Source organism: Nipponia nippon, unplaced genomic scaffold (genome assembly GCF_047370975.1).
Source record: "Nipponia nippon isolate SJK-2023a ecotype South Korea unplaced genomic scaffold, ASM4737097v1 scaffold_15, whole genome shotgun sequence".
In the NCBI taxonomy this organism is placed as follows: domain Eukaryota; kingdom Metazoa; phylum Chordata; class Aves; order Pelecaniformes; family Threskiornithidae; genus Nipponia; species Nipponia nippon.
The window spans coordinates 4,013,016-4,026,631 of NW_028262331.1; the positions used below are offsets into that span (position 1 = coordinate 4,013,016).

Below are 13,616 nucleotides of genomic sequence, written 5' to 3' on the forward strand. Positions count from 1 at the left end.
CACCTTTCTTCCTATTGTAACCATCTTTAGCCCTCCAGTGAGCAAATACTAATCTCAGAGTATCTGGTAACAAGAGTTTTCCGAGCCTACCTGAAATACTTTTCTACCAAAGAAACTTTATAACAGAAGTTGCAACTACTTGACTGTTCTCTGCTCTGTCACAGGTTTACCACAGCTTTTAACAGCACAGAGTAACCCAATAATAAGTGAAGAATTCCAGTGTTAGAGAGTCATCTCCTAAGAAGCCTTCAGTACTAATTTGCTAGCTGGCTGCACTTCGTTTCAGGTTGCTGTGCCATATGCATATACTAAAAGGCATATATTACAGGTTTCTTGAGGGGTGGGCTGGGGTGGAAGGAGATGGCAGTTATTAGTGGCAATACAGCCATATGGGACAAAAAAGCCATATAGTAAGTATAAGGTGACTTACAAATAAAGGTATTGCTTCTTCCTACAGGTCTTGTAGATAAACAGATGTGTTTAATGTCCACATTTACATACTTTGTTACTAATTATTTTGAGAAATCGATAGTTAAATTTGCTTTTAATTGGATAGCAGGCAGATGTGTGCAGTACTTCAGAGCTGTTAGTGCCCAGACACAATAGCTGATTTTAGTTCCTGTTTGAGTGCTTGTCTAAAATTGCTTGAGAGGAGGTTTCTTGCCCACCAGCGGGCTGCCCTTTTTCACTTCCCTAAGAGTTGGGACTGTGCAGAATCTCAGTGGCGTGGTACCGTTCTTTCCATAAACAAAACATTGGGAAGAACCTGCTGTTCCTAAACTTAGTAGCGGACTTCTTCCCCACAGGCTGCTCTTCCTTTTCCCTTTCTATAGTGTATCTAAAGAGCTGGCAGCAATTCAAGATAATCAGTACTTGCTGTTTTCAAGTTCAACAGTGTTCTGTTTTGTCTTCCGAAGTAACGCATACAGTTCACAACTGACTCATCTGTAATCATCACAAAATGGTTTAAAGCTTTATTTTTCTCATTTGTTCTCCAGAAGAGCTGCTTGTTTGTTCTTTAAGGGGTGGGCCTGGAAACATTAGTCTTGCATTGGAAGAACTGTTAATTCCACAGCAGTGTTGGTTCCCCTCTTTCTAAATTACTCAAATATAACCCTGCTTCTGTTTGGCGTACCCAGATGGTTTGTGATTCCACATGACCCAGATATTCCAAAGGAAGGAGCGTTGCTGTAAGATACTGTTAAGATGCACAAGCTGCAGGTATGGCTAATGCCTAACGACTTAATGAAAGAGGCAGCAAAGGGCCGGGTGCCAAATGTCCAGGTTGTAGAAAGCCTCTGGCAGGCACAGAAATGGCCTGTTTAACTTTCCTGTGGTCACAGTTGGCTTTTTTGTTCTTGCCCCACACGTGAAAGGGCTCTGGCTATGAGGGTTACTAATATGACCAGAAATTTCTGCTTAGCCTCAAGATAGGAACACTGTTGAAGAGATGCAGTACGTACGAGTAGTACTGGAATACTTGTTGAACGATCAAGTAAACCAGCATTCTTACCCAGTTTCACTTGTACCGACGTCTTGTATCTAGTTTGGTTTACGTAGGTTGTCAGCGTAGTGGATGATTAATTAATTACACTTTTTCTAGTTCTCTGGAGGCTTGTAATTATGGCTGAGCTTTTGTGCTGTTTTTTCCCCCAACACATGCTGGCCTGCTTTCCAGATAACACTGCATCACTGGGCGAAAAGGAAAAGCAAAGCATAGAATTTTAATAAATATCAAAGTAGTATGGCCATCCTAATTCCTTTCTTACATTTCTCTGTGCTGCCCCTTATGCATCAGAGAAGATCTCTGTGAAAATCCGAAGGGCTGTTCAGCTGTCATGCTAAAATTCTTTCCTGCTGTGCTGCCTAGAAAATGCTTATTGAAACTAGATGACCAATAAATGGAGAACATTAATTCTGAAGTGATTTTAAGTGTATTTTGGTTTTTTTGGTAGGCCGATGGGGGGTGGACTTTTTACTGCGTCTGTACCATCTGGTGCACTGCTCTTGGTTCGGTGCCATCACAATGCAAACAGAGGAGTAGCGCAAGTCTTACAATTTCTGCGTATCTTCAGAAGCATGTACGAGTGATTTCAAACCAAACCAGAAAGCGCTTGGGTTTTAAAGAGAGGCTGTAATAAGACAGCTTCCTGCCCAGGCAGATCCTCAACAGAAGATGAGATTGCCGCTTCCCCAGATGCGAAGCATAGCAGAAGTTTGAAATCCGATTTCCGTTGTTGCTCAGAAATTCAACTAAGACTAAATGTGATCAGGCAGGAATAACTGTTTCCTCGCAGTTCCTCAAGATGATCAATAGTGCCCATAAAGCTGTGGTGTGAGTTAGCTACATAGCAAACGTATACATGTCATTGAACTGTGAAAAATGAGACGGGTCATGTTTCATGATGTGTCTAGAAACTGCAGCCCGTGGCTCTCCTAGGTCTAGGCCTGTTTTTGCTGTTTTATCCAACAGGCACAGAAAACTTATGAGGCAGAGCAACTTTTCAAAGATCGCTTAATGAAGTCAGGAGAAAATTATGTCTGTAAAACAATACCGTGCATACTGTGTTCAAACATTTATTTGGAATTTGCTCTTTAAAGCAAACAAAAAAATTGGTGTTGGATCAGTCTAGAATATTTTGGTATTTCTGTTGCATCTAGGCAGGAAAGATCATGAGCAATGAAAACAGTCGAGGGTCACCTACGTTGTACACGGTGGCTTGAGAAAATGGTCTCGTTACTGTTACGTGGTCATTGCCTGTCTCGACTCTCAACCACACTTTTTACCCACTGGGCACAGATCCAGTTGCCAGGACTGTTGACTCTGAAACAAAAGCCGTACGTGCGGGGAACCAAAGTGAGGATGATACAAGCAATAGCTATGAGCTAAAGAGACCCCATCAGATTGAAAACCCACGTCGGCCCTTCCATTTGCTGTACTGGAACTGGATGAGCGGGAGAAGGCACCTGTTGCTTTCGGGCCATGCTAAAGCCAGTGCAGGACGGTGGCTTTCGGTGCGGGTGGAACCGCAGGTGGGGCGCAGGCCGCCCTCACCGGGCCCCGGCTGCCCGCAGGCCGCCCTCAGGCCCGGACCCCGGCTGCCCGCAGGCCGCCCTCAGGCCCCGGCCCCGGCCGCCCTCTCCCCGGGGGCCGGGTGTTTTCCTCCAGCACGCCCCAGCCCGCCCGCTCTCTCGGCGTTCTGCTGCGAAGGCGGCCGTCGCGCTCTTCACCAGCCGACGCGAGGCAGCACCAGGGGTCTTGCGGGCAGGGCGCCTTCTCTAAGGGGGGGAACAGAAACGCCAGAGCCGTTGAACCCAGCCGCCGGCTGCCTCCTGCCGCTCCCGGCCGAAACGCCTCAGGCGCAGAGGCGCGGGCCGGTGGGCCCCGCCGCCTCCTGAGGAGACGGGCAGCACCGGCGGGGGGCGGGCCCGGCGGCCGGCTCCCAGGGGGCCGTTCCCTGCCCGAGGCGGGGAGGAGCCGCCGGTATAAAGCGGTGCGGAGCGGGGCCGGGCCCGGCGCGCCCGCGGCTCCCGCGGAAAGCAGGCGGCGGCCGGAGTGGAGAGGGGCGGGCGGAGCCGCGCTGATCTCGCGAGAGCGCCGGGCTCGGGCGGCGGGGCGGGCGGCGGCTCTCGCGAGAGCTGCGGCCCTAGACCCAACATGGCGGAAGGTAAGGGGGGGAGCCCGGGCGAGGGGCCGGGCGGGGCCGCGGCCGCCGGGCGCACGGGGAGCGCCGCCGGTCGGGGCGGCTTCTCCGCTGGCAGGGGACCGGGGGCAGCCCCCGTGTGGGGCTTCTGCTGCTCCCCTATGTGGGACTGGGTCGGCCCTGCCGGCGGCGGGTGGGGCAGGCCGCCCCCGAGGTGGACATGAAATGGCGGGGGGGGGGCTCTGTCCTGCCCGGGCCCGCGGGCTGACACCCCCGGGGGCAGGGCGGGCCTGCCACGGGCGCCTTTGCCCGTCGGGAGGGGGATTTTTGGGGTAGCTGTGGCTCCGGGCCGCTGTGGGCGGTGCGGGGCTCGCTGGGACATCCCGCCCGCTCCCTCCCCGCACTCGGGCGGGCAGGCGGGAGCCGCGGTGGGTGATGCCGCCTGTCCCGGGGCTGCCGGGGTGAGGAGAGCCCGGCCTGGTCTCTCGGGGTCGCTGCGGGCGGCGGCTTTTCTTGGAGTAAGGCGGAGAGGCTGTGCTGCAGCCTTCTGGTCGCTTGTGCTGGGAGCCCTTTTGTCAAATCTGGGCTCTGATGAGATCTGCAGAACTCCTAGGCTGCTTTTGTTTTGCTTGGAGGCTATCAATTACACCATTGCAAAATTCATTTAACCGAGGTAATGGGATTTGAAAAAACACTTGGATCTTTACAGTCCTACTCCTTTCTGCAAGACAGAAGCTTCCTCTTTTCCTCTCTGGAGGAAACTGAGTTGGCAAACAGAGCTAAAATGCCCCAAGTTACAAAGGAAATAAAGGCTCTCACTTCCAGTCTTAAAAGCACAGCCTTCAGCTCTTGAAGTGCAACTTCTAGACAGTAGTAGAATTTTAAAACCACTTGTGGAAGATTAACTAGGATGTAGCAGATGCTGATCTCCTGGCATGCATCAGCCAAGAGGATGCTGCAGTCAAGCTGCCTTAGTAAATTCTTAGAGCAACTCCTGACTTTGTGTGCTGAAATACCACTGTTTCATATTCGGCTGACCAGCTTCTTAGGCTTGCTTTTAAGCCTTGGTGGCCCAGTTCTGGTGAGCGTTAGATGTCAAAGATGTCTTCAGGAGGTGAAACTTTCCCCACTGAGGTCCTTAAGGATCTGAGGCTCCCGCTCTGCAGAATGAACCTGTAGTTGATGCAAGTCCTGTTTCAGACATCCGTACTTCTCAAAGATTCTTCCCTAATACAAGTAATTCTCTGATCTTTTGGCTAAAGAAAGCACATGACCAATGAGTGATCTGCATGATCAGGAGTAACAAGCTGGAGTCTTAGCTCTCCCCACTCAATTCCTTATGATATCTAGGTGGAGGGGCTCACTTTGTCCTTTCAAACAAAGTACCTATCTGCAACAACACTTTTCCAGTTAAGAACTGATGATATTGGAGAGTCAGCTGAAAAGTGAAGGCTTATTAAGGAAGGGAGCTTGTCAAACTGCGGTCATCTGCTCAGAAGCTGAGTGTTTTTTCTTATAGCAGCGTTGCTTCTGTGTGCAGAAGTTCTGAATTAGATTTATTGCAATTACTATCTACAAATTGATTGAACAGTTTATAAAGACAAGAGCCGAGCTTGCTTTTGTGGTTTCTGTGAGAGCTCTCTACCACCAGTACCAGAGGATACTAGTTTACATGCAGGCATGGGTAAAAGCTGTTGGATTAATGTTTGAGCCTAGAGCAGCAGGAAGTATGCTGTAGTACTCTGGGATGATTGTCAGGGTAAAGATCATAAGTGTGCAAAAATGAGGAGGAACGAGAAAGCAATAACTTGCACAGCCCTGGGGAAACAGGGGTCAGAGTGTGGAGCAGTGGACGAAGGACCTGACTTGAGGGCGTAAGGAAATAATGTTTTTCTGAAATATTTCACTCAGGTCCACTTCATAAGTAAACAAAAGCTTATCCATATTGCTTCTGTGACTGCTCTTGGTGAGTGGGATGGGCATGGAATGGGTTCCACTAGACCCTCCCTCTGGTTTTTGGTATGTGCTATCTGTCATCCCATTGCTTGTTGCCTCCCTACTTATCTCTTTGGATTCAGCTATCTAGTTGCTCTTGAGGACTTTTGTGCCTGTGTCATTAGAAAATGACAGTAGCCTTTTCTGAAGTCCTCTTTAAAGTCTTCAATATGTAACATAAACTTCTGCCAGTTCATGAGATGCTGGTCTAGCTGCCAGACATCTGTTAACAAACACTACTTTTATTTTCTTGTCTAGCCATCTGTTAACTCTATGCCTGGACTATGAGCTCAGAAAAGGAGTCACTTTTTGTACAACTCTCTGCCAAACCCAGGCATCCTGTTCGCTGATGCATGTGAATTCATGTTTAGCCAGAGACTTACTGGTATCTTCCAGTAGGGCTGTCTTTTCAGTGTCTTCATGCAAGGATCTTCATTAGATGTGTGTATGCATGCAGTAATTGTACATTATACTTGGGAGACAGTCAGATGAATGGTCATAGATAATGTTGACTGGCAATAGTATGCATTCTGTCAAAATGTCAGCTTAGAGATACAGTGGTCATTTTACATTGACTTTAAAGCAATGACACCCCCCCCCCCCCCCCCCTTCTAGATTTGAGGACTGTAAATAGTGGCACCACAATTCCAGGTTTACTTGTTTAAACAGTGGTGATGCTTCTACTTGAGTTTGAGTGGGCTTTGCTTTTGAAGCAACAGTGCAGTATGAACTCTTTATGAACCGTGTACAGGGAAAACTTGAGGCTTTGCTGTTTTGCAATGAGTGTTGGTTAACTGGACTTTGAGGACTGTCTTGAACGTGCACCTGAAATGTACTGTAAGGCCAAATATTGCCTGCAAGTGTGCAGTAGTAGCTACTACACAACTGGTGTGCATGTTCTTGTGTAGAATAAGAGAAACTCTTATTTTACAACTCTTGTAATTCTTGCAGTAAGCAAATACCTCAGTCCCTCTCGCTGAGGTTACATGAGGTGTGTGCTGTTAATCTGAAAACAAGATTTCTCAAAGCTTCAGTTCTTTGAGGTACTTTCACTGCCAGTCGTGATTGTCTTGCATTGCCCTGGAAGCAGCAGTAACAAGCTTGACTGTCAGTTATGCATAAAGCTTAAACTACTGCTGTTTGAGGGTTTGAGGTGGTTCTGCATTGTGTGCTCTTGACTTCAGAGTGGTTTGGAGCCAGTGAGCTGACTTTGGTAAAATGACAGTATTTGAGATGTTACCTTCTGGTACTGATTCTTTATTCCCACCTTCACACTCTCATTGCTTGACTAAAGGATGCAGTATTTCTTTAAGGTGACATATGCAATGAGGTTCAGCAGGCAACTTCTTATTCCTAGCATTTGAATTTGCATGGCACCTAAAAATCTCACTGTATGAACAGTGGTGGTGTTCATACATTAATTTTTGGTGTGGTTCTCAGTGTCTTTCAGTGATCACTCTTGGCTCCTATCAGACTTTTGCTCTCCCTGCTGTAACAGCAGGGCTTGCTTTGTGCCACCCTTGACACCTTCCTTGTGAATCATTGGGAAGGAGCCATTGCTCAAGAGACATGTCCTTCTAGTTCTGGGAACACTGAAACTGCGTTTGTCTTTAGATAGAAAGACCAGAGCAGAATTTCAAACCCTCTTTGAGGGTTGGTATGGTGTTGGTAAGCACAATTCTGAAATCATAATATATTTCAATAGAATAAGGAAAGTATGCCAAAGGAGATTATATCTATTAACTTTTAAAGGATGGAGCTAAATAAAAGGCTGTTGAAGGAAGTACACTGGCAAACCTGCTTAAGTAGTATTAACTGAAGAGTGAAATAGGGTAAATTACCTTCTGTTTATCCATTACAGTAGTTGTTAAGTTAAAGGGCTTAAGAGGGAGCATTTGCTGCAGCAGTCCATAGAGGAAAGACTAAATGAGGCATTCTGTCTGCAGCTGAGCTAGAGGAGGATGCTCTCCCCTGGGGACCTGTGCTGGAGCAAGGCCAAGGTCAGCTATGTTGTTGAACTTTTCTACAGAAGCAAGAAGAAAACATTGGTCAAGAGAGCTCAGTTTCTCATTGTTTGTAGTAGTGACTTACATTTAGTAAATATTTGAGAAAAATTGTTGAACAGTGAATTCCTGGCTGGTAGGGAGTAATCTTGTAGGAACTTTCCCACTTGAAATCATTGGCTAGCTTCCAAACTTCTCCTCCCTGCCCCCTCTCATTTTAGGACTGGTTTTGGATTTGTACCTTATTTGGAAAATCAACGTAATGATGGGGGGCAATAATCGATCAAGCACAATGATTGATAGCTATGTATAGTTTGTGCAACTAATCAATAAATAAATATTCATAAGTCAGGCTGTTTTTAAGCACCTGTAGAGATGTTTCCTTGCAGCAGTGAAGTAGAGGTTTTTCATATGGGTGGCCTGGGTTGAGTTCAGTGAAATAACTTACCACAACATGTTGTGGAGTGACTATTTAAGTGTGGTGGAAAAGCAGGTTCTGCAATGGGATGGAAATCCTTGATCAGGGATCGGATTCCCAGGTGCTGTTGCTGTGCAACTCCCGAATTAAAATAGCCACCATGGACCTGACTCTTGTGTAGTGATGCCTTGTCAGTGCAGTGCCTCCCATGGAGGAATATGTGTGTGCTCGCAGTAAGTAGAGTTTTGTATATCTTTGGCCTTTAAAACATAGATTCTGGGGAGAATCTGCTTTCCACTCTGGCCATTTCTTAAGGGGTTTCTTAGCTGGCAGCGTGAGGAGTTCTAAACAGGTCAGTTAAGTACTCTGAGGTAGATATGGTATGTCAGCAACTGTTCTAATGCTGACTTGTGGTTGATGCCTCGGCTGTAAAGTCAAACAGCATCTTAACTAAACCGAAAAAATGGGTAAGAACTGAAGAGTTAGTCCTCTACCCCACCATAATTCCCACAGTCATGGACTCCCATGGTTTTAGAAAGCTTATGACATTCCTGACTGGACAGGATTTAGGAACTTCCTTTAGAAGTGGCTTCTATCACTGTGTTCTGATGATTTTTGATGTGTTTGTGGCTAGCAATGATATAAAATAAAAGGTTCAATATTGGGGGTGAGATGCTCAAGTAGTGTGGAAGAGGAGAGATTCTTACTGGAGTGTTCCATAGTTAAACTAGATGTGTAATGTGCTTGTAGGGTTAAGCTACCCTCAGATGCAAAAAAAAAAAAGGTGTGCATGTTTCAACCTTGTAGCAACACTGTGTGCCTCTGCAGAGGAGGTGGCCAAGCTGGAAAAGCACCTGATGCTTCTCCGCCAGGAGTATGTAAAGCTGCAGAAGAAACTAGCTGATACAGAAAGGAGATGCAATCTTCTGGCTGCCCAGGCTAACCAAGACAATGCCAGCGACACCTTCATCAGTCGACTTCTTGCCATTGTAGCTGAACTTTATCAGCAGGAGCAGTACAGGTAAGAAATCCCCCTTTGGAGAAAGGGGCATTACAGGAACCTTTGACTTTGTCTGCAGTAGGTACTAGTCTTAGACAAGGAAAATTCTTTCTCTACTGCCTGGTATGAATAGGGTCCTCAGTTGCAATTGTAGTTGGAAGAGCAGGCTAAGATTGGGTAGCACACTGAATCCAATTCTTGAATCAAGAGCACTGTAAGTAGAAGTTCACCTCTGAGACTGACATTTAAGACAAGTTTAAAGAAAACCAACCATTTTCACTGTCAACAGAAGTCATTTTAAACTGATCTATACCTAGTTGATGGATTAATTACATGATGTATCTTCTACCAACTGGAAAGCCCTCCTTTCTTGAGAGGATATGTCCTCGAAACCAGTTCTGTGTTCCTGTTGTGTGTAAAGAAGCCTGATGAAATTGGCTTGTCTGGTTTTATGATCTAACAGGTCTTAGACAGTGGTATGTGTGACTTACTGGTATAAATGATATTGTATCTTTGAATCTCAATACAAGATTAGGTTTAATGGTTTCTTTTCCATAGGCACATTAAGGATCACCTTCAATACTCTAGATCCCTTAACTGATTTAGTTCTGAGACTACAATGATACTTAGCAATTTCTTTGCTATTACTCAAAGCAATACCAATATAGTAAAGGAGTTCAGTCATGTAAGGGGGAAAATATATTGTTTTGATTAAAATTTCCTTCCCCTAACATCTCTTCAGGAGCCTCCCTGAGAAAAGGCTCTGTGCCTGGCAAGAACTTATTATAGCATGCTGGGTCAAAGATTTGTTAGGTACCATATGTCAGAAGAGCTGGATCACTTCAATTCTGTTCAGCTTTTGAGTTTTAAAGGCATAGAATATTGGTCTAGTTAGAGAAAGGAAGCAAGTCCTAATGCAAGTTTTGTTAAGTAACATCTCCATATTTTGCACTTTAGTTTATAGCAGTGCTTTGATTTAGAAAATGGTCTGGAAAATACACCTACACACTCAGAACACTTAAAAGCTATGGGATTTTAAAATAACAGGGCAGGTACTTTCTAAATACAAAGGATAACCTGGTATTAAAGGGGTCAGGATGAAATCAGTGTTCTTGACAGCTGGTCTCCTGGGAACTGGGGATTCCTGGAGTCTGCCTTGTACTCAGACTACTGCCAAATATAATTTGTTCTCTTGCTGGTCTTGCCTGAAACCATTGGTGCTTAGCTGACAGGATTAGTATGGACACTGCAGCACAAATATTTAACATCAAGATTGTTGGATTTTCCTATCTTCTACAAGAGTTCCCTTGCAGTTTATTCTGAAATGGTTACAAAAAAAAACAAAACCAACCTAAGCACTTTAAATATTAGTGCCTCATTGCATTTCCCACTAGAAAAATAAGAATTGCATCATTTGGCAACATGTTCTACTTAACCAATTAAATGTATTTTGATGTCTCAAACAACTTGAACTTAAATGTGGATACCAGGACATAGATACTTTGGAGATGCTGAATCCCTACGTATCTAAGCACAGAGGAAGCCTGCATTATACATGTATGTGCTTTTTTCTCTCTTATCAGTGATCTGAAGATAAAGGTTGGGGACAAGCACATCAGTGCTCACAAATTTGTCTTGGCGGCACGCAGTGATACGTGGAGTCTTGCCAACCTCGCCTCAACAGAGGAGCTGGATCTGTCAGGTCAGTCATTCCTTAGTAGTATGATGCTTAGATTGCCTTTAGGATGACTGATGAGAGGGCCTGTTGGGAAAAGGTACCTTTCAGACTATACTGTCCACAAAAAGTGGTGCTTAATCCATTAATTATGGAGCTCTGTTTCTGTAACATGGTAGTACGCTTGTGAACTTGGTGTTAGTGCTAGTTAAATCAATAACCTACCTTCTTTCTCTTTAATGAACAGGGGTTGAGAATGGTGGCCTGTTTGTCTTTTCTAGAGTCAACTAAACATAATGAAAAACAAATCTATTTGGAGGAGCTTGACTTCTTCCTTTCTAAGGACAGGGCTTTTTGAGGTAGTGTGCATAATTTCTCTGAAGTGTGTCATGGAAATACCTTGCTTCTTGTTACCATAGTGTGTGTGGGAAATGAATACAAATACTGATTGTTATTAAAAAGTTACTTGCTTTGGCACTTTGATACCTTTGCAAAATAGGTGAGGAAGAGAAGTTTTATAAAAGTCTTCTGCGAGATGGTGTTTTGTTCTGCTGTAGCTGTTTCTTGCATGTACTCACACTGGGCAGTGTTTCTGCAGATTGAACCTCTTGACAGGGTTTTCTTCTGTGCTTAACAGTATAGAAGAGTCTTATACAATTAATTTGTGAGCAGTAAAAACAGGCATGAAGTTAAGCAGGTTTGCTGGCTGGCATGTTGAATGTTAAGCATTGGCTTCACTTTCTGCACTTAATCTTATCGTGAATCCTAAGTGCAGACAAACTGGAAAGAAGCAAGTCACAGCAAGCTAGTTTTATAAGACAGCATAGGCTTTCTTGCAAAACGATTTATGGATCTTTCTGCAGCCACAAGAAAACAGGTGCCAAGGAGTTTTTAAATTGAGTGCTATGCTAACAGAAGATTATTCAAAAAGCTCTTATGTTAATGGTAGTTTTGTTGCAAGTGGCTGTCCATAGCTCTTCTCGCTCCATATTTAAGCTAGTCCGAGAATCTCAAATGTAACTGCAGTCTTGCATGTTTAACAATGCAAACGCTTCCTGTTATAGAATGATGCTTAAAATAAGTGCTAGTAAATGATACTTTCCGCTGGGCAAAATAATGGCACAAGGATTATGTTATGAAATAGTTGTAGCAAGCAATAAGCTGTTCCCTTAAAAACTGTCATGGCTTGCTTAAGAGGTTCTCTTAAGAACTTGCAAGCTAAGATTGCCTGAATCCTAACTTCAAAATACAGGCAGCATTTAAAATTGAGTGTTTTTAGAGTTCATGTAATCTGCAGAATTTTCTACTCTTTAAGAAGAGTGGAAAGAGAGTAACACAGGTTCTCTTGGTAGGGAGAAAATGAACTCTGATCTCTGCCAAGGCAGAGCTGGTATTACAGCTCAAGTAGGTTTTGACTACTTCAAGTTCAGCAAAAGATAGTTGCCTTACTAAAACCTTCTGTTTCTTAGGAGGCAGCCTACATGCTATGCCAAGTACTGTCTGGTACTCTACATGGAGGGTTGCCCCAGATTATTTGCAAAGGAGATGTTTTCAGGATGGGTATTTCAGGGTCTTAAACATGTATGCTTTTGTTTTAAAGACAAACAAAAGAGCTTAAGGGACTAATACTATTTTTCTAAATGAATGGTATTTTTTGTTGTAATTGGTCTCATCTTATGTTGTGGAGTAATTCTCATCTACATCCTTGTAAGCAGGATTGTCACTATACTTCTGACTATGTGACAAAGGTCCCTGGCCATCGGGCTTATATCTCATGTCCTGTGCTGTAGGTTTCTATTTTTCTTGCTGTGTAAAAAACATCAGGCCTGTGATCAGTGCTGTAAACACCTGAGATCTAACCAGCTTCTTAAACTGACTCTTTTGTACCTTTCCTAGATATGGTTTCCAGCAGTTTTAAGTACTTTGTAGTCATTACCAAGGTGTAAGTACCTTTATTAGAATGCAACACTTCATAACATATGGCTATAATATAAAAGAGGGAGGATTCTTAAATTGAAAAGGGGATTTGTGCTTGTCAGGTGTAGATGTGGATTTAGCCGTATGTGAGGGACCGAAGACTTTAAAAGGGGCATCACTGGCCCCTAAATATGCAATATTTGTGTAGCAGATAGATGTTATAGGGCTCCCTGCATTCTGCACAGTGTTCTAATGGAAAAAAGGTTTTCCTGCTTGGTACCGGTGTTGTTACTAGTTTTGCCTCTGTTTTGACATTTTTGATTGAACTAAAGCAGTAGTTTCAACGAGGCTATCATGGTAGCTGTGACTTTAACAGTCAGAGGAATAGCAAGTACTTGAATAGGCGATTGTTCTTTGAGTATTTTATTAATCCCTGTTGCTCCCTGTACCAGATGCTGACCCAGAGGTAACCATGGCAATGTTGCGATGGATCTACACAGATGAACTTGAGCTAAGAGAAGATGATATCTTCTTGACAGAGCTCATGAAACTAGCTAATAAATTTCAGCTCCAGCTGCTTAGGGAAAGGTGAGTCTTGGTAAATACAGCGAATCTTCTTGAACTCTTCAACCTTGTTTGAATAGAAATAAGATGATAGCTGCTGCAATTGGATATAAAATTTTGCTTTTCAAACTCTTGACGTTTTCAATAATACAGTATGACATTCAGTTGATCACAGGAAATGAAGCCTTGCACTACAGTTAAACTGTAGCAGTTTTTCTCATAGCTCTTATGTTTGCTTTCCAGTTCTTCTCCCAGTCAAACTAATAACCCTAATTTGGCATTAAGAGGAAATAGAGGTCAGTAGGTTAGTAACAAGCTCTAGAGAGCTGCAAGAAAGAAATTGTTAAAGAGAATGCTAGGAAGGGTCAATGGCAAGTAGCTTGTGGTATTAAAATACCAC

At 44.2% G+C, this 13,616-nt stretch overlaps 1 protein-coding gene across 6 annotated transcripts in view; it reads left to right on the forward strand.

The window, feature by feature from the left end:
* Positions 1 to 2,594: 2,594 nt before the first annotated feature.
* Positions 2,595 to 13,616, forward strand: part of ANKFY1 (ankyrin repeat and FYVE domain containing 1) — a 35,988-nt gene continuing 24,966 nt past the window's right edge. For 3 of the 6 annotated variants that reach the window (XR_015703425.1, XR_015703426.1, XM_087751553.1), the window contains exons 1-4: positions 2,596 to 3,668; positions 8,868 to 9,081; positions 10,644 to 10,762; positions 13,105 to 13,240. Coding sequence is in view for 3 of the 6 variants with exons in the window: in XM_087751553.1 (XP_087607679.1) it covers positions 3,659 to 3,668; positions 8,868 to 9,081; positions 10,644 to 10,762; positions 13,105 to 13,240 (479 nt within the window). In the remaining 3 variants the exon portion in view is untranslated. Of the gene's footprint in view, positions 3,669 to 8,867; positions 9,082 to 10,643; positions 10,763 to 10,982; positions 11,095 to 13,104; positions 13,241 to 13,616 lie in introns of those variants that run through there. The other 3 variants (XM_087751555.1, XM_087751556.1, XM_087751554.1) reach the window with 2 other exon arrangements.